A 22,721-nucleotide genomic window follows, 5' to 3' on the forward strand; every position below is an offset into this window, starting at 1 on the left:
CAGCCTTCCCATGTGCCTGGAACCGGCTGATGCAGCTGCACGAGAGCTGACACCCCCATCCCTGCAGGGGTGCGGCACACGATCGACGGTGCAAGGTGGCACTGCCGGAATGGCTGCCACACAATGCGTCTCAAGCGATTGATGCGCAGCCGAGACGTGCCTGACGGCGTAAGAGATCGACGACGAAGGAAATCGGCAGTGGCACTGAGTGGCCACTGACGTTGGACGAAAACCAGGATGCGGTTGGTGAACATACGCAGCACGCACGATTGAATCATTTTGTTCCGGAAATAATCTCAACAGGGATGTGCAGGTTAGGGCCGCGAAGAAACAAAGCATTTTTCTCGAGTCTCACAGTGGCGTCGCGAGCTGCAGCGCCTATCGTGATATCTAGGTACCTGTACACCTTACCCATGCAACTTGTGGCGTTCGTGGCTGTGATAATGACCAGGTAGCCCGACCCTCACAGGGGATCCCACCACCATTCAGGTCCTAGTCCACCCTCGCCTTGCCCGTATTTGGCTTCGACCCTACCTCACTCTAGATAATCTGTACGCGTGGGTAGGTTGTCTTCTCTCCCTAGTGAAACGACTACGGCGCGGGTTATCAACAGCCCCGTTGAAATCCTTATACGAGCAAATCATTCGGTTAGATACGTTGATTAGACTCAACGGGATGTTGTTTGGAAGCGGAAGTCCTATGGCTCGACAGGAACCCGTACGGTGCACCCGGGCAAATGAAGGGGAGCAGGTCCTTGGCTCTTAGCAGTCACCATACATTACAGGAGCTCCCAATCTTATCCATGACGACACCAGTAAGGCTATGGCATTGAAACTTAAACGTGCACAAAAGAGTAACCTATGACACTTGATCGAGGAAAAAGTTCCAGGTCTGCCCACAATGTGCCGGTGTTTGGAGACGTCCGTTTCTTTCACTACATTCATAGCATTGGATATCTCCATTCCCGGGGGATCTCTCGTCTGGGGCGATCACTCCACGCGGAATACCCTCGCCCTCGCCGACCGCAGCCTCAGGCTCTGAATTTCCCAACTCCTCCCTTGATAACGATATGCCGGTTTCGGGGTCTACACGTATGAGCCACGACACTACCCAGCTCTTCGAGAGAACGAGATACGCACACGATGGATGATGTAACGCCAGCTATGTGCCCCGACCCTCCAGGGTCTCTGCCGTGTCCCGAATTAGGGTGTGAGACGCTGGTGCGCGGGCACTGCTAGGGATTTATAAAAAGTCGTCGAAGGCGGCACCATGCCTGTCATATCAAACATCACTTTCATACGAGTTAAAGGCAAAACGATTTGATCCGGATGTAGTTAGCGTGCTAAGGCCCTATAGGCCCAGTGCCTCCGGGCGAAATAAATTCCATCCATCCATCCAACATCACTTTCCGGGCCCTGATGTCAACGAAACTTCCCAGCAGCACAGCAACCGCCGGAATAAATCCATTGAAGAATTGGCAGGGTCTTAAGATAGTATGAGCGCTTTCAAATGGATACAATTTTAATTTTTAATAATGCGTGGTTGTCGAGTTCTGTGCAAATCAACAAAAGTTACCTATTTGGGCAGCGGCTGCAGGGGTCTAGGGGTCTGGCTTAAGGCACAAGCAACACACACAACTCGATCGTCTTAACCCGACGCGAAATATTATGATTATTATTATTCATACTCCGCTATGCCCTGGGGCGTGCCGGACCCTCAGCTATCTAGTGCAGGAAAACCGTGCCCTCCCGGGCCGGGTGAAAAACCCATACCAACAATCAAGGAAAGTACACGTGTGTGAGCCTGCAAATACAAAGAGAGGAGGCCTCCTGGCCTCCGAACGGGGGCGCTTCAGGCCGCCGCTTCCAGCTCGAGCCTCCTGGCTAAGCTGTACATCGGCAGCTTCCCCGAGTCCATCCGCCACTCGAGGATCCCCCTCGCAAGCCGTGCAGTCGTGGGATTGATACCGTGTAGAACAGAGTAAAAGTCCCGTCGTGTCCGGATTCCAGTTCTCTCCCATGTTCGAGTCAACGGTGGGGCCAAACACCACACTACCAGGTGTTCGGCAGTCTCTCTGTCACGAATATGCCAACAGGAGGGACCCGGGGGCCGCGGGACGCCCCGAGCCAATCATTAGCAACCAATCAGGAGGCCAAGGAGTAGTCAAGGTGATCAGTGAGCTCAGTTGCCAAGGACAGACTGAGCACACTGAGCACCAGGACAGGACCACCAATAGGGAGCCGGGATGGCTCAACATTGATCAGTGAGCTCAGTTACCAAGGGCATACTGAGCACACTGAGCACTTAGGAATCAGCTAGTATATAGTCACTCGTCCTGGAGAGCTCTGGGAGTTCTCCAGTTAGCAATCACAACTACAGTTCGCTACAAGCTCGAAAGCCTACTGTTGAGACAAGTCTTTGTTGTGCACCCTTTGGCTGCACCGAACCTAAGCACCCTTGGAAGATCACCTTCGACCGAAGCCGAACCCTAACAGGACCGGGTCCAGAAGTAGGTTCGTCACACTCTCGTCCCTCGCCACACTCGCAGGCAGGCGTCAGAACCTCCGGGACTCCCCGTGTAAACAAGAAGTCCCGTAGGCCTATTGCTCCCGTCCGGATTTGAATCAGCAGTGAGCTCTTTGCCTTGTTGAGACCGTCGTGCCTCCTTAGGGTTTCGTTCCGGGATAGCGTCTCTCGCTGATGGTCGAAACCCTGACGCGAAATAGGGCCATTTAACGCGCTGATCTAGATTCCGATCTGACCTCTATACGGAAAAAAAAAAAAAAAGAGGCGGTTGCTGCTACTGCTTATCCCGAGCTTTCAAGGTCTTAAATACCTTATCCAGGGACGCCGTTCCCCTCTCTCTGTCCATCTCACTTGCCACCACCTCTTCCGCCAGGCCTGTTATCTCTGCCCGCCGCTCAATTTCCCTGATGATCCTATTCCGGGATGAAAACGCTTGCCTCTCGGCGGACGTCGACGGGCGCCATCTAGAACCCCACCGCTGCTCAAGAGAACGAACAGAGGGCATGATGCCTAGGCCGTACTTCCAGAGCTTTAGGAGGTCTGCCACGGTTCTGATATCCCTGGGCAAGCTAAAGCAGGGCGGCTGGGCATTGGCATCGTCGCCCGCGGGCGCCGCCAGGATGGGTGCTGCGCGCGGCGGCCCGTTTAGGAGGACCGGAGTTCGCTGCTGCGGAGGTCTTGGTGCCGGGGAGGCCTCCTGAGCTGAGACTCTGTCCACCTGGTGCGCGACTTGCTCCTGCCGTCGGGTCGTGCCACCTGGAGAGATCGTTGTAGTTGTAGTGATCGTGAAGGTGGTCTCAGCGTATTCCTGGACCTTGGCGCGCAGAGCCTGAAGTTCAGCAACCACTGCCAAATGCCTATCCCGAGACAGGTTCGACTCGGCCACTTGCTGTGCGGCCATGGCCTGCAACTTGTCAGAAACCCCCGGCATGGCCTTTTGAATTGTCTCGGTATAGCTATCGCGGTGCAGTTCTTCGCTAGCGGCTCGAACTTCCAATGCAAAGCCAAGGAATTCCTGGCTCGAGAACATGGGGTGCTTGAATAAGGGGTGATCTGGATAAAGCTGAATCAGGAAAGCGGCATCCTGTAGCAGAACTTCGCGTAGCCAGCATAACAGCTCTAGGAATGCGCCGGCCGCCTTGTTGGGAGCAATCCCCGAGGTCGCCGTTGCCGGGTTTTCGTGGACTTCTCGCCATAAGTCCACCGCTGGCCATATTTGTCTTTGCAAACTAGCTGGGGGCGTCACCGTAGTTCTGGGCACAAAATAAGACCCAGCCCACTCAGGATCGAAATCTGCAACAGCGCGCATAAAGGCAATGGGAAGATTAGTTAAATAACAGCCTGTCAGCTGATCCCCGTGGTTCCATCGGCCTGCACGACGAATCTAGAGTTGGATCCATTAGTATAAAAAACTAAAAATGGCATAAGAAAGTATGAAATTGTGGCATATACTTGGGCTTCGGAGACGCCTTTGATATCCGCATTTTGCGCGCCAGAAACTCGAGGGGCATGGGTGGCTTTGGTGGTTGTGATGCCCGCCAAATTATATAACTCCCTGGCCCAGTCCTTCTGGGAGTTATATGACAGCTCCTCAGTTGGTTCCTGAAGATCTGCGGAGGACTTTAATGGGATACCAGTCAAAATCGTGGGCGAAGCTTGGGAAAGGCTCCTTCTCGATCTCCCATCGCCAAAAGAACCAGAAGGCAAGCTGGCCAACAAGGCAGGATTGGGGATCTCGGTGACGTAGGCAGGACCCATACTGTGTTCTGCCATGTTGGTTGGTCTTGCCGTTCTTCATTAACACCAGAAACGCCCTGGTTGGTGCCCGGTGTGAGTCCTTTACCCCCTCGTTTGGGAGTCCCAAGCAAAAGCAGTCAGCCAGCTCCAATGGCCGCCGATTTCCAGATCGCAGCAGCATGTGGTTGCCTAGCAGAAAGTCTACGTTGGTCCGTAAGCCAATAGCGGGATTCCTATGTCGCCAGGCAGCATCGCTATGCCTAGCTATATGGGCCGGTCTCAGGGTGCCCTCACCCATATCCGCAAACTCGGCCCGGTGACGTTCGTAGACCTGCCGCAGAACGCCCTGCTTAGGCGTTTTCAACAGCAGTCCCTGTGGCCGCGGCGCTGGGTTCATCATGCCTTCGTTCTGCTGCTCTTCGAAGAGCTTCTGGATGGCGGAAATATAGCCCCGGATGGAGTTATATTGGAGCTTCAGCTCCGAGTGGAACGTGTCACCCTCCTCCTCTTCCTCCTCCTCCCCCTCCTCCTGTTCTTCTTCCAACAAATTCCCATCAGGATTTGTTTGGGAAGTATGGCTAAATGGTCCAAAACCGCCTTGTTTGCGCTGTTTCTTCTGGGCAGGCCCTCCGGCGGCCAATTGCGCCGCTTTCCGCTTGCGCTCTGCGGCAAGGCGCTTCCCTGTCTTGGGGGCACGGTTGACAACCTCGTCTCTCATGAATAACAGCAATTTGTCTTCGTCAACGAGGTCCCCTGGTAGTGTCTGCCCCAGGCGATAGGAGTCGGGCCAGGAATCGGGAAGAGGGGGAAAGTGGGCGGCACACCATTGCTTCCACTCTCGCTGCTTTGGAACATAGTTTCTGGCCGTGTTCTTTGGCATGAACTCCTTGGACGTCAAAAGGGTCAATTTCACGGCATCGGCGATCCTCTGGTCCTGCCATGACAGCAGTTCCTGCTTGGGCGCCGGCGCCGGCGCCGGTGTGGTGATGGTTTGAGGCGTAGTCATTTCAGGGCCTGGGCTATGGGCTGCGAAAATTGGGGAAAGTTGCAATGTCACGATGCGAGAATCTTCAATTTCACGAAGGCAAACAGGCGTGATTAGCGTCAGCGAGCCCCGACCAAGGTCGTTTTGGGGGTTCGAAAACAGGCCAATCCTGACCAGAAATCAATGGGGCTGGACCCACCGGGACTCGCCAGCGACTGACGGTGGGGCCGTCAGTGAGGGGTTTGACACCAAAGTCTTGCTCTGTTTTGACGAATTCGATATTAGCCGCCGTGGTCGTCGTGGATGTTCCCGGACATGAGACAGCCCCGCAAAAACTACAAATAATAAGACATCTTTTTATCGTTGTCCGAGTTGCCATGTAGTCTGAATCGAGTGTATTGCATCAGCAAACGTACTCAACGAGGCCATATAATCAAGGCTGTAAGAAGACCGGAAAGCCAATCCCATCATCTAATTACTTGCTTACATTTGGCATTTTTACGGGTGTCAATAAAGGTCCTCGGTGTAAGGTGATGACACCACTGACTGTACGTTTCAGTCAATATCCAAACCTAGCTCAACTGGCCACTGGTTAAACATGGGAGCTACTATATGTTTCATCGGTATCCTATATCAACCATTGGAGCTTAAAATCCCACTCTGGACGAGCAGGCGCTACAGGCCCTGCTGGAGGAGGCCCAATACGACCTCCTAGCGATCCAGGAACCTTGGATCAACAAGCAGACAAAGTCAACCTACTGCCCTAGAGGCTCGAAGTACCACCTAGTCCACTTCCACGGAGGCCGGGCAGCCATATTCGTCAGCCGGAAGTTCGAGATAGGGCAGTAGGAATACAAAACTACCGGGGACTACTGCAGGGTCTGGTTCCCAGGGGCAGGGAGTAGTGGACTAGAGCTCTGGTCTATTTACAACCCTCTTGAGGACAAGACCCTCTTGCAAAGCCTCCTGAGTCGGCAGGCCCCAGGCTACCCGACAGCATTAGCGGGGGACTTCAACCTCCACCATCCACTGTGGGACCAGCACGGCCGGTATGAGAGGAAGGCCGAGACCCTACTAGAACTCGCAGTACAGTGGGACCTCGACCTCCGAACCCCAACCGGCACTATGACTAGGGCCCCGCAGGGAAGCCAGCGAGGCCCGACATCAACCATCGACCACTTTTGGGCAACAGTCGGCCTTCAAACGACCTACTATGGTCTAGAACAGAGGGGGAAGTCAGATCACTACCCACAAGTCCTCGAAGTCCATATCAGCGGACCCCCTCTACAACAGTCTCAGCCAGAGGGCTGGAATTGGAAGATGATGAAGGAGAGCCGGGTAGAGGCCGAGGCAATTCAACTCCCACTGAAAATGGGACTGGAGGACCCGGGGCCACAGGGCCTGAGAGCCCGCACCAAGGAGCAGGGAGGCCTAGAGGAGGCCTTCGACCAGCTAATCAAGGAGCTACAGAGAATAGCCGAGGTAGCTACCCCTCGGAGGAAGGCTAACAGGGGCCACGGATCCCCCTGGTGGTCAGTGGAGGTCCAGGAGGCCCAGGAAGAGGCGAGAAGAGCCGAGAGGGAGCATAAGGCAGCCTCAACGGAGCATAGTAGAGAGAGGCTAAACCAGAGCCTACGGGATCTGACAGCCGTCATCAACAGGGAAAGACAAAAGGTCTAGAGGACTACGTTACAGAAGGCTACTCACCGCCGAGATCTACTTTGGAACCTCGAACGGTGGGCCCGATGCAAGAGCTTCAACCCTCCGGACCCCGCGAAACTACCTACCCTCGCGGGCCCCTCAGGGGGGCCAGACCTCTCTAGCCACCAGGATAAGGCTAGGGCCCTCGCAGGGAGGTTCTTCCCTAGCCCAGAAGCTGATCTCAGCGACATACACGACCCGGACCTACTCGAACCGTGGGAGCCAGAGTTCAACATAACGGAGAAAGCCACTGCGAGGGACATCGAGGTCACCCTTTCAAGGATTAGCCCATGGAAAGCCCCAGGCGAGGACCTTCTACCTACCGGTCTGCTGAAGGCTTACGGCTACCCATTGTTCAGGGTGTTGGCAGTGCTTACAGAAACATGCTTCCGGCTTGGGTGGTTCCCAGGGGGGTTCAAGAGGGCGAAAACGGTGGTCCTACAGAAACCCGGAAAAACCCCTGAGACCTACCGAACCCCTGGAGGCTACCGGCCTATCGCCCTCTTACCAACGGTTGGGAAGGTTATAGAGGCACTAGTGGCTAAGAGAGTCACTGGAGCCGCGGAGGCCTACGGCCTACTGCCGGCTGAGCAGATGGGATGTAGGGAGCATCGGTCCACGGAGCTGGCCGTGCGGCTAGTGGTAGCCCAGGTCCACGAGGCATGAGGCAGAAGGCGGCAGCCTCCCTCCTACAACTGGATATTTTAGGGGCCTCCGACACCGTCAACCACACCCGGCTACTAACCACCTTCCGGCAACAGGGCTTCCCACGATGGGTGGTACTGTGGGTGCGAGCGTGGCTAAGCAACAGAGTGGCGATCCTCCACTTCGACGGCCACCAGACAGAGGACATCCTAGTGATTGCAGGGGTACCCCAGGGCTCTCCGCTATCTCCGGTCCTCTTTATCCTCTATATCGCATCGCTGTATAAGGCTCTAAAGAAAGACCACCCACTGGTCAGCATAGTGGGCTTTGCCGATGATACAAACCTTCTAGCCTTTGGAAAGAACTCAACAGCCAACACTCAACAGCTAGAAAAAGCCTGGAAGGCCTGCCTACAGTGGGCAAGCACTCGGGGCATGGCCTTCGCAGCCCAGAAGTGCGAGCTAATTCACTTCAACAAAGGCCGGAAGCAGTGGGAGGACCCTGTAGCTCTCGCCCACCCAGGGGGCAACGGAGGCTATAGTACGGTTAAGCCAGTGGGCTCGGCCCGGTTCTTAGGGGTCTGGCTAGACTGGAAGCTATCATGGAGGGGCTCACTGCCAGGCAGTTGAACGGAAGCTAAGGACCCAGGACTTTGCCCTGTCAAGGATTGCGGCCAAGACGTGGGGGGCCCGAGCCTTGCCCGGGCCCGAGAGGTGTACACCAAGTGCATTTGCAGTGCTATAGTCTACGGAGCCTCTAGCTACCACCAGCCAACAGCTCCAGGGGGGACCAAGAAGCCAAAAGGGATCGCAAAGGTTCTGTCGAAAGCTCAGAACAGGAGCCTCCGCATAGTGGTTGGAGCTTATAAATCGGTCCCTATTAGGTGCCTAGAGACGGAGGCTTGGGTGCCACCACTGGACCTCTACCTCAACAAACGGCTTGCCGACTTCGAAGACCGGCTACGCAAGGAGACCCTACAACCAGGGGCGGGACCAGAAGCCCCAAAGACTATTCCGTACCCCGGGGCACTTGATCACAGAGGCTTGCAACAGAGTCTACCGCAGGGTTAGAAAGAAGAAGAAGGGCCGAGGACAGAAGCCCCGTCATGGCCCGCATGCCCCAACACCCACCGAGCAAGCCACTATTATAGTGGGCCGGTGGGCTAGCCAGAGGTGGAAGACAGGAGAAAAGAGAGGCAAGAAGTTGAAAACCGACGAAGTGATGGAACTAGCCTGGCAGGCCCGGTGGGAGCAACAGAGACCAAGGCAAGAGGGGGTTGGTAGAAGGATGGCCGATGAAGACCCCCCAGCTCTCCTTTTCACGAAAAAGACCCTACAGAGGTACGAGGGCCTTACGAAGGCCCAGGGTTAAGGTCCCGGAGGTCCGTACCCCCTACCGCGGGTGCGGGGAAGACAGGGAGACAGTGGAGCACTTGGTGGTTTGGTGCCCTGACCCAACGTTACAGAGACCGTGGGAACACCGGGAGATTTGGTCACATGGGGACTTACAAACCGTACTACGGGGAGTAGGTGCCCGGAGCGCTAGGCTTGTTAGGAAGGTCCTGGGCTGGCTGATGGACTCTGGCCGGCTACTGGAGCACAGTCTAGCCAGAAGGCCTCCTTTCTTTTCGTAGTAAGATGGATTCATACATTGTAGTCGCAAAGGGGTAGGCAGAGGTTTTTGTCTGGCCCATAGGGTACGGTTTCCTTTGTAAATAGCGGTAGAAGGGCCGGCGCGCCCACGGAAATATCGGTGTAGGAAATAATAATAATACTATATCAACCATTGGCCCCTGTTCCAGCAACATGTTAACCACGACCCCATGGCAGTGTGTTGCTCAAGGCCCAGAGAGAATGGTGAGTAACTAGTTTCTTATACCCTTATTCCACAGAGAACCATGCTTTTATACTATCACTCTCCTCCGGTTTATGCTGTTCCCCATGCTACTGCAAAGGTTCTGGTTTAGCCGGCCACCCCCCCGGGGTCTCGAAATGGTGCGCGCCTTAAGATCGTAAATATGACATGACGTCTTTGCCGGATCACGGATATCGAACTCGATTAATGTCGATAATGTTCCTAGTGTAGCAACCTAGGGGGATAGTTTGGCCAATCTCAGATCACCTGTTGCGCAGCCGGCGTCAAAGGTAGATTGTTAGTTGCGATAATCTAAACTGGTGCCCTATATCAGCCTTTGCATGAGCCACTTGGTGTTGGTCGCTCAACATCTCCTTCGCTCCCTCCATGGATATGGGAAGCATTGAACTAGCACATCAATTGATTGCCATGGTGCCCCTTGGGGACAGCCAATCCGTACACACTTTCTCATCAGTCAAACTGAGGTCAACATTGTTATCTATATCGTGAGGTCACTCCGTACTATTACGCGGGAAGATAGGGGCATCTACCCCCCGAATCTACGCCATCCTTTCTCCCTGGTGGAGCGCCGAAAAAACTAGTTTCCACCATGCCCAAGGCGGTAGCGCAGGGACCAAGGAGATTGGCACGCCATAATCATGGATACTTCTTCCATTGCTGTGGCCAAGGGTATCAGCTACGTCTAGATAGACGCGTGCTATATTGACAAGGCGAGTGTGGTTCAACGACTTTCTCCGGCGTCTTACGCAAGCGCCGTATCCAAAAGCCCCATGTCGGGTATAGGCAGATGCGGGACTCCTTCGGCGATAGAATGGAAGCTGTTATAGGAATCTATCCTTGAACTTGTCCCTAAGTGCGTAAGACTCCTCTCTTGCAAAGACTTGAGCATTTCTGAGGTTCCTCCGGCCCTCCTTAAAGCCTTTGTAGGAGCTCACAAGATCTACGGACTTGATGGGGTACTGATGATACTCGGGCGTGCCGCCCTTTGTTTCAGTAGCGTAATGTGCAAAGAAATTGAGGCGGGTACCATCTGTGGTAAATGGTGTGACTTTCGCGTGACCAGCGCAATCAGGTTCTTTTATAGCATCGAGGGCCTGGTTTCTAGCGTAGACTAGAGCCGTACCGCCGTAGGCGGCTTGTAGTCTTGCTTCTGTTATATCACCACTCCGGGCCTTCCACTCTCCGGCTATGTGCGGTAGCGTAATGGAATGGGGCTTGTTCTTGTAAAGGAGAGCACCGGGAATGACCTTGGTAATTGGGAATGGTCGGTATTCTTCTGCCTCAACACCCTCGACATAGTCGGGCTGTGGAGCGGACAGGCCGTTCTTGAACCCAACGTTTTTTGGGTAGCCCGTAAACGCTCGGTCAAGCGCACGCGTGTAGCCCTCGTCGGGAGATTCTTTGAGTGGCTTTAAACTAGTCTGGTCAATTACAGTTGCCTCGTTGGCTCCATCGACTTTACGGGTATAGCCCTTATAGACTGGCTCGGAAGGTGCGATGGTTGCCCGCCTCCTCAGTCGTTTCTGGATCTCCTTAAGGTTCGTGGGGGGGTTGGAGCCCTGGTCGTGGAGGATTCCGTTCTGTCGACCCGAAAAGCAAACCAAGCGGCCGTAGTCGAGAGGGTCTTCGGGCTCGAGGAGGAGCCACAAAAGGTGGAGCCCTTCTTGGATCCCTTATAGTTGTTCGCCATCTTGTTGAAGCGTGCGAGGTTCTGCCGTGTTAACCGTGCTGGCTCCGAGATCGGTTGCATTGTCTGCGCCCGCTTTGCCCGTAGTTCAGCGTTGTTGTTGATGTCTAGTTGTTGATTTCGTGACCGTGGATATGCTGGAACTTACTCTTGGGCTGCGGAAGTTCCGCTTTCAAGGGCCTCGGAGAGGTTTGTTTCTTATTCATGCTTACTTGAAGGACAAAAGGAGATTTCCTGACGAGTTAGGCCGCTTATGTTGGGAATTTTCTTTGTGATAGGAAACAAAGAACACAGCAAGGATCATTGCAATTTGCGAAGCAGGAGGCAAGAGACACTGGCGACAGGGAGGCAAACAGAGAAAAAATCGAATAATTGGGTGTTGTCACGGTTGTGACAGTGTGGTTCATATACGCAACTCCTGATTCGACTGGACAGTTCGAACCGCGGTTCTCTTCTGAGGTGTTACGTAGTGGTTAATTGCGCCCACTACTGTAACAGGCGTTTGCTATTACGTCGGGTACAAACAGCGAAGGTTGAGGCCTATATATGATACTATTTGATGGCCACCTAGTTAATTAGAAGTTGAAAAAATCATAACCTTTCTTTTTCTACAACCATTGTTACAGCCATGTAGGGCTTTCCCTATCAGTGCAACTAGCATCAGCCAGTGCACAAAGGTAGAAAAATCAGAATATTAAATACATTTTTGTTTAGCCTAGTTTTCGTTAAAATACAAGTGTTTAAATAACTCGTCGGAAGTTGAACCTGTGGTGCGCGCACAGACTACCATAAAGATGAGAGCTGTTAACACCACCAATGTATTGTCGACGGGGTTTGCCTCACCAAACCACCACTGGCGTCCCCAGCGAAGCTGGACCACGAGCTGCGCTCCATCTGGGACTGCGTGACATGCGATGCAAGAGTCGGAACGGACCTCACATTGTACAATGCCTATCCTTTCCGCGACCTCGAGAACACTAGCCTCCCATTCCGCTGCTACAGCGAGTCGATCCTGCATGTCCCGATCCTCAAGATTGACGATGCAATGCGCATCTGCGAGGTTCTCAACGACTGTCCCGGCGACGGCTTGACCGAGAAACCTTGTCGAATGTGTGCATTTGGATGGGCCAACTTCTTCCTGGTAGCTGTTAACTGGATGCGTGGAACAGTGATGGACGCATCACTTGGCAATTTGCAAAGGTTGGTTGGTTGTTTAGGTCACCATTAGGCATTCGGGTAATTATCACTAGCTTCGGCTTTGACCCCTACGAAACCTATTTTCGCCATGGCGAGCGTAGAGCCGAGAACTGCCTGTTTGGGAAAGCCGTTATCGAATGACCAGGCCATTGGATTACCGTCATATGCGACGGGTGCGGCAATCAAGAATCCAACTCGCTTAAATATCTTCTCCGCAGCGAAATGCTAGTTTGTATCCTCCTTCTGCGCCACAGATGAATAAACCTATCTGGCGGATTCCGCAAACCTATGAGCCTTTGCCGACCTTCGCGGGGTGGGACCTGGACTGGAAGGATGGCCCAGTTAAGGTCGGTGACCATGATGGTACATACTTGTGTTTGCTGTTCACTAACCTGCATTAGGCTACTGTTGTTACCTTTACTTCGACCTCAGTTCGCGTCATCCAAGCAGGCTGTCTCCCGTCCTTATCCCCAACCGTCACTGAACAGCCACCTCTCTTTATTGGGGAGGGATTGACAGGCTACAATATAGATATAGATATTGCTCGGAGTATCGTTCGGTGGATCATATGTCCTGGCGAACCGCTGCTTCCGTCTAACGACATGTTGCCCTCGTTTTCTAAGAGCAGGGCCATGCTTGCGTCTCCCAAGGCCGACAGGTGCCGCATATTTAGCGATGGCTCTGGCACTTCCGAAGACTGACAGTCCACCGCTGCGACCTAGTGATATGAGGAGGACAGCTTTCATGGTGGGATAATTCCTAGCTGCCAATAATAGGTCAAGGTGTGGTATAGGTTGGGTGGTCAGACATAACAGCTGTTGGAATGTAATAAATAGCGAGGGGAGAAGAGTGGGGGGGGGAAGGGGGGGGAAGAGGACCAAACTGGAATAGGCGGTAACGTACAAGTACAATCCGTGAGTGGATGACTCTGCTAAGGAAAAATTCATGTAGAGTAACTATACGACCTGAAAACAACCCAAAGAGCTGGGGCGGATTATCGCCAAATATTTCGCTACGCTTTATATATATTGAAGCGGTGATGCGCCTCGAAAGCGTGCATACCGCAAAAGCTTGGGCCTGGTGCCTTACGCCTTGTGATATGAATGTTGTATGATGGAGATGGCTCAGAAATAGTAAACTTCCACCACGGGTCTTCCAATTACGTTCTGGTAGCGCCTACACGCGCAGTCCTCCACATATAGGGCTGCGGTCCAGGGAACCGCGGTAAAAGGCTACTTCTATAAGTATAAAAATTAAAAGTAAGAAGTATCTACCCCCTTAACTCAAGGAGGGTCTGGCTCACTAACTAACGGAATCAATGCAACACTCGAACAAGTTAGGCGTTCGAGCGCCACCAGTCCACATTTTTTCAGGGGTGAATGCACCCACAGCACCAGGACCAACATTACCACAAGATGCCAGACATATATTTGAATTAAAGATATTAGAAGTACAATGAGTAAAAGAGAGGCTATTCCCAATATATAGAACCCTGCTAAACACTTATATAGCTATTTGAAAATGGAGTTATTAAATTGTAGCTCCTTCTTGTGACGAACCTGTCTCTGGACCCGTCCTGCTAGGGTTCAGCTTCGGTTGAAGGTAATCTCTCAAGCGTGCTTAGGCTCGGTGCAGCCAAAGGGTGCACAACAAAGACTTATCTCAACAGTAGGCTCTCAAGCTTGTAACGAACTGTAGTTGTGATTGCTAACTGAAGAACTCCCAGAGCTCTCCAGAACGAGGGACTATATACTAGGTAGTATCACCATCCGGCTGGTGATAATCGTTCAGTATCACTGACACCCAGTGATAATTGTTCCCATTGGTTCTTAAACGATTGGCTGTCAGCGTCCTGCACCTTTTTTGGCTGGGACCGCCCCGGCCCGTCTCTTGGGTCATTCCGTGACAGTAATAAAGGGAAGGGAGTAAGAATATAAATGTTTAATATCTTATAACGTATATTATAAGCGAGCGATGCACTGTTCCCCGCGACGCATCTCCTCTTCCCTGTTCCACCAGATCCTACCACAACCAGCTCTGCGTAGCCCCCCAAAAGAAGCCAGGCTTCGCATGGCCGTTGAAGCCATCGGAAAGAACAAAAGTCTCAATATCCGGGCCGCAGCCAGACTGTACAACGTTCCGGAAGCAACGATTCGCCACCGACGTACTGGCCCGTCTCCACGACGCGATTTACCAGCCAACTCGCGTAAGCTTACGGACCTGGAAGAGCGTACAATAGCTCAATATATACTGGAACTGGATGCGCGCGCATTTCCCCCTAGACTGCGTGGTGTTGAAGATATGGCCAACCACCTGCTCCGCGAACGCGATGCGCCCCCTGTCGGCAAGCTCTGGGCCCACAACTTTGTCAAGCGCCAGCCACAGCTCCGTACGCGTCGTACGCGTAGATACGACTACCAGAGGGCCAAGTGCGAAGATCCAAAGGTCATTGGCGAGTGGTTTACGCTTGTACAGAACACTAGGGCCAAATATGGGATTGTCGATGACGATGTCTATAACTTCGACGAGACTGGGTTTATGATGGGCATCATCTTCGCGGGTATGGTAGTTACGACCTCAGACGGCCGTAGCAAGGCTAAACTAGCCCAGCCTGGTAACCGCGAGTGGGCGACTGTAACCCAGGACAGGCATACGGTCGCCTGATCGAGGAGCTGATGCGCGCACACATCAACCATATCACCAAGCTCGAGTTCCTTTGTGCCTTTCGCGAAGCCTTCTTTGCTTCCATGACAGAGAAGAATATCCAGGGTGGGTTTCCAGGGGCCGGTATCGTACCACTCGATCCAGAGAGGGTGCTTTCTAAGCTGGATGTCAAGCTTTCATACACCAACACCCCCAAACTCCCGGCCTGGCACTGCACAACCTTGGGTCTCTAAGACCCCACACAACCCCCAAGAAGCCAGCTCGCAGTCAAACCTTATCAAGACTCACATCGTTAGCCATCAAAACAGCTCCCCAGCTTCAATGTTGGCTGCTGTTGACCAGCTTACCAAAGGTACAACGGCTGTAATGTACCAGGTGGCTCTCCTTCAGTCAGAGGTCTCTTCGCTCCGCAAGGCCAACGAGGCACTGAGCAAGCAACGGAGGGCCAAAAAAACACGTGTGCAGCTTGGAGGGTCACTTACCGTACAGGATACACAGGATCTACTAGACCAGAGGGCTGTAGGTAAGGGGGGAGTGCAGGAAACGCAGCCGGATGGTAGTGGTACAGGGGGGGCTCGTACGAACGTTCGGTGCTGTAGTAGATGCCGCAAGCCTGGCCATAATGCCCGCACTTGCCAGGAGGGTGCAGAAGCCACTGATACAGCTGTTTCTGATGTAATTGTACAGTGCGGGTCCAAAAGTCTGGCCCACCCCACATCAATTAAACGCGTGTCGCGACACAACACCCACCATCTTCAATCTCGCACTTCACAGAACTCCAGCCCACCATGATCAATTTGGACGAAATTGGGGCCAAACTGACGGCCGGCCGTCAATCTGGCCAGGAGCTATCGACTTTTGCACGTGTAGCCATTGTAGGTGCCGTTGCAACCGGGGCAAGCCAATCGGCCGTTGCTCGCGCGTTCCGCGTCGACAGAAAGGCAGTCCAACGAACACTTCAACGCTTCGAATCTTCAACCACATTTGAGGCTAAGCCTAGAACTGGCCGGCCAGAGGTTCTTACACGTCGGGAGAAACGGTACATTATTCAGTTGGCAAAGCGGAACCCTCGCCTATCAACACAAATGCTCACCAATACAGTTGATACTCGGATCTCTCGATCAACGATCCGCCGGGTTCTCCGCCATCATCGTATGCGGAAATGGCGTGCACAGAAGAGAATCCCGTTGACTAAGGACGTGGCAGTGGCTAGATATAAATTTGCTTGCTTTTGGTTGGAGAATATCGAAGTGTTGATCCGAGTAAGTGACTCTGAAGCTGGTCCCTGATTTTGCTAACCAACCTCTAGTCTAGCTTTACCGACAAATCGTCATGCCAAAACAATTCGAGTAGCCCAACAGCTTGGGTCTTTCGGTTTCCTTCTCAGAAATGGGATAAGAACTTCGTCAATTTACAGAATCATGGAAAAGGCAATATTTCGATCATGATCTAGGCTACAGTGGGGATCCAAAAGTATCCGGCCACCCCGCTTTCATTAAACGCGAAACGCGTCTCGCGGTTTCCTACCCTTAACTTTTGAACCACGACAATTCAACAAGATGAAGCTCAATTTGGCCGATTTTGCTGCTGAATTGACTGCCGGACGCGGGAGATTACAGGAGCTTTCTCCAGGCGCACGTGCAGCCATTTGCACACTTGTTGCGGCCGGGCAGAGCGAACGCGCCGTTTCTCGCCTCTTTCGCGTATCCCGCGATACCGTCGCCCGCTGTGTTGAGCACTGGAAAACTCACCGAACGTTTGATTCGCGACCCCGGAAGGGCCGGCCGCCGGTTCTAACTCGAAGGGAGAAACGGTATATCGTTTTACTTGTCAAAAAAAAACCGAACCATTGCGAAAAAAGCGCTTGTTAACGCAACTGGCAAGGTTGTCTCCTATTCTACCATCCGCCGCTGCCTCCGGTCACACCACATCCGCAAATGGAGAGCTATGAAGAGGATTCCTTTGACCAAAGAAGTGGCAAAGGATAGGTACAATTTTGCATGCGATTGGCTTGAGAATATCGACGAGTTCCTTCAGGTTAGTGGTGTTGAACTTACCTCCTATTTCTTACCCCGCTAATCGTTTCAGACGATGTTCTCAGACGAGTGTTCCTGTCAGAATAACACTTCAAATCCGACTAGCTGGGTGTTCCGATTTCCGTCCGAGAAGTTCGATAAGCGTTTCGTCAACCTCCAGAACCATGTGAAAGCGAACATCTCGATCATGCTTTGGGGAATGGTCTGGAAAGGGGGGAGAAGTGACCTCATCGTGATGGAGCGCGACGAAGATGCCCCGAGGCGAGGATACACTGCGAGATCTTACCAGAAGGCGCTCCAAGAAGGTCTCCTACCTCATTACAACGATACCCGGCATTTCCAGCAAGATAACGCAAAGATTCACGTCTGCAAGGCAACGGAGGAGTGGCTCCAGACGCGGGGGATTTCGTGGATCGAATGGCCTGCACACAGTCCGGATCTGAATCCGATTGAGCACGTTTGGGCAGCTCTGAAGAAAAACCTACGAACGTTATTCCCAGAGCTATGGTGCCTGAAGCAGAACTGCGTAGATATAGCAAAGTTCAAAGAGTGCTTGCATACGGCGTGGGAGGCTATCCCACAGTCGTTCATCGACAAGCTGATCGAGGGAATGCCACGCCGGCTAGCCGCTGTTAAAAAAGCGAGGGGGTGGTATACAAAATATTAAAGTTTTTAAACAGGGCTCTTAACAACATCTATTGGTTATGCGTCATGATTTGGTGATGTTGAGATATTTGCTGTTAAAGCCTCCAAGATATAATGTAGGTGGCTGGGAAAAAGCGGGGTGGCCGGATACTTTTGGATCCCCACTGTAGTATCTAGAAGGGAGGGAGGACCGACCTTATTGTGATGGAACGTGACTATCAACCTCCTCAAAAAGGAGGCTATAGCTCATGGAGCTATCAACAAGCATTGGAAAAGGGTCTTCTTCCAATTTACGATGGTACAAGGCACTTCCAGCAGGACAATGCCCGAGTACATACATCTGCATCCTCGACCGAGTGGCTCCTGAACCACACAATTGAGGTGCTTGAAGATTGGCCAGCTCACAGCCCAGATCTTAATCCAATTGAGCATATGTGGGCTCTATTGAAACGGAGGATGAAGCAGCAATATCCAGGCATCTGGTTACTGAAGAAAAACCAGCTGGATGTTGCTGAATTTACCAGATGTCTTCGTGCATGTTGGCGGTCGATCGACCAGGCTCAGATTGACCAGCTGATTGATTCGATGCCCAGACGATTGGCTGCAGTCAAGAAAGCCAAGGGTTGGTATACAAAATATTGAGGGCTGGAACCTGGGCTTCTAACTGTGTATATCCTTTTTACTAGAACTTGCAGTGGTGGTGAGTTATGCCGAGATATGTCCAATGGTCGTGGTGTTAGAAAAGTGTGTGGCTGGGGATCCGGATGCGGGGTGGGCCAGACTTTTGGACCCGCACTGTAGTTATTTCCTAGTGTTGTTGTAATATTTCTAGGGATAGTTAATGTAGTGCTGTGGGGGCTCGGTCATTCGTTGATATGGGTCATCCGTTGATAATATACGTTAAGGCTGTTAAAACCGTACTCTTTTGAACACGAAATTTATTGTATGAAATAACTAAGATCTAAGCATCATTTTAGAGTTAACTTATAACTAGCCACCCTATAAGCTAAACTGAGTATAGTAGGTTTAGACAGGATAATAGGCCTTTACTAAACTATAAATTTAGGAAAATGCAATAATAACCTTTCTAAACCAGGGTAAGGTTAAATATTCTATAAAGTTTAAATTGAATATAACTGATGTAGACTCTTAACGTTCCTGAAAAACTGTACCATATAGCTATTTACTCTATGGGTTAGAAGTCGCGGGTAATATCCAAGTACAGTACGGGTCCAAAAGTCTGGAGCACCTCACATCAGAACTCCCAGCCACGCACTTCTCTGGGACTATGACCTACAGACGTATCTTCAAATAACATCCCACAACCAAAAGCTCTAGTAAAATAGATACATACAGTTAGAGGCCAAGGTTCTAGCCATCAATATTTTGTATACCAACCCTTGCCTTTTTTTTTTTTTTAACTGTAGCCAATCGTTTCGGCATTGAGTCGATTAGCCGGTCAATCTGAGCCTGGTCAATTGACCACCAACATGCACCATGGCATCTAGTACATTAAGCAATGCCTAGCTGGTTTTTCTTGACTGACCAGATATCTGGATAATCCTGCTTCATTTTCCGTTTCAACAAAGCCTACATATGCTCAATTGGATTGAGATCTGGGCTATGAGCAGGCCAGCCGTCAAGTACCTGAACTGCAGAGTTCAGCAGCCAGGTGGTTGTAGATGTGGATGTATGTACCCTCGCGTTATCTTGTTGGAAATACCGAGTACCATTATCAATAGGAAGAAGACCCTTTTGCAATGCTTGTGAATAACTCCAGGAGCTATATCCCCTTTTTGTGGCGGTTGGTAGTCACGTTCCATGACAATGAGGTCAGTCCTCCCACCTTTCCAGATACCACCCCAAACGATGATCGTAATTGTGCCTTTGCCGTGAGTTTTGAGGTTGACGAAGTTCTTATCCCATTTTTGAGAAGGGAACCGGAAGACCCAAGTCATTGGGCTACTCGAACTATTCTAGCAAGACGATTCATCGGCGAAGATAGACTAGAAGTTTGTTAGTAACATTAGAGGTTAATGATTAAGTCACTTACTCGGAGAAGCTCGTCAAGATTGTCCAACGAAGTGCACGCAAATTGATATGGGAAGTTCTAGCGAGCACACCAGTTCTGCTAAGGAGCACACCCGGATGACTAAATCCACCTCCCCTAATTTTGTCTACACCCTTCGCAGCTGGCAGCAGCCACCACAATGCCTTTACCACCTTCCCTTTACAGCTGCCACGCTGCCTGCCTTCGCGAAAGGAAGCTATTTCTACATCGTGCCATTTCCCTGGAAAACACCGTCATCCTCTGCATCGGTTATCTCGGAAATCCCAGACCTCCTTTCTTGGGCGTTCTTGCGTTTTCCAGCCGAAATGACCCGCGCCAAGGCGCGTAAGACGTGTTGCCATACAAATTTCAGTGCAAATGTATCGCGCTAGTCCTATATAGAATCTGGCCCACTTTTAACCAAGAACGCCTTTGAAAGAGGTCTGGGTTCATTGTTTGGGATCTGGGCCTTACGACCAGCGCTTCCCCATACAAATGGGAAATTCCTGTCTCAGACACTCGTAAATATTTCAACACCAAGACATCACATCGAAAATGTAATTAGTAGCGGAGGATGTTGCGAAGCGCGTGCGTCTAACGGTAGTAAGTTTATTATTTTAATCGCGTTGCATTGTTGATCTGTTGCAAAGCAAAAAAGGATTACGACCAGCGCACTTCCATCCGATCGATGACCCCCCTCCAAATTCAACAGACTGTCTTCAAACATCGTCAAAATCCACAGCGACGTTTTCCTACTATATATCAACCTCCGCGTGCTTTTTTCCATCGCCACATCAATCGCGCATTGTCAGCGCGGCTTCGAGGGTGTGAAAAATGGACTTTGACGACACTGATCAGCTCATTAACGATGCCATTTGCGCAATTACTGGTGCTCAACGCGCTCGCGACGGTCAGATCAAGGCTGCGAGGCGTTTGGCATACGACAAAGAAGACACGCCACTGGATACGGCAAAAGCGCAGTCCTATACACCTTCGCCGCCCTGACAAACCGGATCACGGTACAAATCGTACCTCTGACGAAGCTGGGCGAGAACCAGCGCGATGACATTGCGAACAATGTCAAAGATTCGAATCCGGCGTGGATTGACGGCGACACGCACCTCAAAGTAAGCGTTGTTACCCCTGACCCCTGATATAAGCCTCTGGATGCTAATAGTTATTAGAATCCCAAGATCTGGGACGAAGTTCGCAATGGCGACTACACGCATATTATCTTGAGCCCCGAGCAAGCCGTCAACCCGAAGTTCAAGTCTATCCTGAGAGACCCAGAATTCCACGAAAAGATCGGTCTATTCGCCATCGACGAGCTTCACATTGTTGGCGAGTGGAGGGATTTCAGGCCAGACTTTACGTATCTCCATACATTGCGGTCACTATTACCACGTTGGGTCCCGTGGTTTGGCTGTACAGTGACGTTGGACAGGGACAATCAGGATTATATTCTTAAGCATGCTAGGTTTGACCTGCGGCGTCTGGAGATCATCCGCACCTCTGTCAATCGACCAGAGATCTCCATCGCTGTACAACCGCTTGTTCGCGGCTATATTAATGACTTGACGCCTCCATTATCTTCTCGAAGATTCCACAGTCCACACGGTTCGCAGCATCCCCAAAACGATCATCTACATCGACAGCAAGCCCCGGTTGATTGCGGCACGATGGTCTCTATGCAAGTACGCTCAGGAGAAGTGTAGTTTATCTAAGGAGTTTGCTCGCAAGGTCATACAACGGTACGATGCCGACGTTCGTGATGCCGACAAGAACATCATCTTCAACAACCTGGCATCTGACTCTGATTGCCGTATCGTCTTAGCGACGGTCTCCCTCGGTATGGGGATGGATATCCCTGACATCGTTCGAGTTGTTCAGTTCGGCTTGCCGAAGTCCCCCAGCCTCGCCGACTTATGGCAGCGCTTTAGTAGAGCGATGCGTAACACGCAAAAGGCGGCGGAACAGGGATATATTCGCGGGATGGCTGTTGTATTCGCGCCTTATTGGGTATTCAGTCATATTGGAAGCACTGATAAACCAGTACCAAAGACTAAACAGCCAAGAAGACGACCAGCCCGTCAACAACAAGCCCACATGCCCGCCATTGCTAGCCGTCTCCGGGAGATGGCTCTTGTTGATCGCGACGATGACGATATCGCTAGTCAAGGCAGTCAGAACAGCAACCCAGTTAGCCAGACATCGCAAGCCATAGAAGAGGCTGCAAATGCTCAACAACAAGAAGAGGCTATCGCCCTCAGCTCCGTTGGTCTCTGGGACTTCGAAAAGCGTATCAAATGGAGCAAAAACGACATCACTGCGCAAGAGAAACTGGATCTAGTTATCAGATCCTGGCTCAACAGTGGTTGTTTCCGTGAGTCCGCGCTAGATTATCTACAAGAGCCCAGCATCGAAGACGACCCGGATCTTGAGTATCGACGACCGCTTGATAAGGAGTTCTGTTGTAACGGCCACAACTGTAACCGCACGCTGGGCCGCATCCCACCACTTGAACCGCTGAATAAAGGGCAGGAGAAGCCCACAACTGGCTCGTTGGCAGCATTCGCGATGGATCGGTTGGCGGTATGGTGCAAGGAGCAGGCGCAACAGTTAGTTCCCGCCGAGCATCGCCACTTTGACGTACTGGGCGAGATGTGGATGGATCTTCGCCTTCAATATGCCGTCGCTTGTCTGTTTTTGCAGGGCCCCCGCAAAAAGCCAGAGCTCCCGTTGAACGATGTCCCGTCGCTGGTACAGAAGCTCCCAGCGATTAGAGAGTGGGAGCACCTTCAGTCCAGTGGTCCAGAGCTAGTAGCGGTCTGTACAGAGTCAATCGCTACAGTCATTGAGGCTCGCGATGCTTACAAGAAGAAGAAGAGTGCAGATAGGGCAGCCCGCCGAAGGTTGGTATAGTGTCTGGTTCTGGCACAGAGGCAGTAAGCGGCACAGTAAGCGGTACTAATG

At 51.9% G+C, this 22,721-nt stretch overlaps 6 protein-coding genes across 6 annotated transcripts; 5 read left to right on the forward strand and 1 right to left on the reverse strand.

The window, feature by feature from the left end:
• Nucleotides 1-2,800: 2,800 nt before the first annotated feature.
• On the reverse strand, nt 2,801-5,269 carry CHGG_10822 (uncharacterized protein; the record flags this gene model as incomplete). The annotated part of the gene is made up of 3 exons (XM_001226088.1): nt 2,801-3,910; nt 3,979-4,234; nt 4,287-5,269. 3 exons carry the CDS (start codon nt 5,267-5,269, stop codon nt 2,801-2,803), a joined length of 2,349 nt encoding a protein of 782 aa, XP_001226089.1.
• A 512-nt stretch (nt 5,270-5,781) lies between these two features.
• On the forward strand, nt 5,782-7,615 carry CHGG_10823 (uncharacterized protein; the record flags this gene model as incomplete). Its single annotated transcript, XM_001226089.1, has 4 exons — nt 5,782-5,796; nt 5,921-6,024; nt 6,127-6,790; nt 6,944-7,615. 4 exons carry the CDS (start codon nt 5,782-5,784, stop codon nt 7,613-7,615), a joined length of 1,455 nt encoding a protein of 484 aa, XP_001226090.1.
• Nucleotides 7,616-11,290: 3,675 nt separating this feature from the next.
• Nucleotides 11,291-13,054, forward strand: CHGG_10824 (uncharacterized protein; the record flags this gene model as incomplete). Its single annotated transcript, XM_001226090.1, has 4 exons — nt 11,291-11,345; nt 12,023-12,360; nt 12,572-12,700; nt 12,755-13,054. The coding sequence occupies 4 exons, from the start codon at nt 11,291-11,293 to the stop codon at nt 13,052-13,054; spliced, it is 822 nt and encodes a 273-aa protein (XP_001226091.1).
• Nucleotides 13,055-14,327: 1,273 nt separating this feature from the next.
• Nucleotides 14,328-15,017, forward strand: CHGG_10825 (uncharacterized protein; the record flags this gene model as incomplete). Its single annotated transcript, XM_001226091.1, has 2 exons — nt 14,328-14,559; nt 14,653-15,017. 2 exons carry the CDS (start codon nt 14,328-14,330, stop codon nt 15,015-15,017), a joined length of 597 nt encoding a protein of 198 aa, XP_001226092.1.
• A 788-nt stretch (nt 15,018-15,805) lies between these two features.
• CHGG_10826 (uncharacterized protein) lies at nt 15,806-17,720 on the forward strand (the record flags this gene model as incomplete). Its single annotated transcript, XM_001226092.1, has 3 exons — nt 15,806-16,279; nt 16,577-16,830; nt 17,159-17,720. The coding sequence occupies 3 exons, from the start codon at nt 15,806-15,808 to the stop codon at nt 17,718-17,720; spliced, it is 1,290 nt and encodes a 429-aa protein (XP_001226093.1).
• Nucleotides 17,721-20,582: 2,862 nt separating this feature from the next.
• On the forward strand, nt 20,583-22,670 carry CHGG_10827 (uncharacterized protein; the record flags this gene model as incomplete). Its single annotated transcript, XM_001226093.1, has 4 exons — nt 20,583-20,658; nt 20,730-20,875; nt 20,933-21,173; nt 21,349-22,670. The coding sequence occupies 4 exons, from the start codon at nt 20,583-20,585 to the stop codon at nt 22,668-22,670; spliced, it is 1,785 nt and encodes a 594-aa protein (XP_001226094.1).
• Between the last annotated feature and the right edge of the window lie 51 nt (nt 22,671-22,721).

Source organism: Chaetomium globosum, genomic scaffold (genome assembly GCF_000143365.1).
Source record: "Chaetomium globosum CBS 148.51 scaffold_8 genomic scaffold, whole genome shotgun sequence".
NCBI lineage: Eukaryota > Fungi > Ascomycota > Sordariomycetes > Sordariales > Chaetomiaceae > Chaetomium > Chaetomium globosum.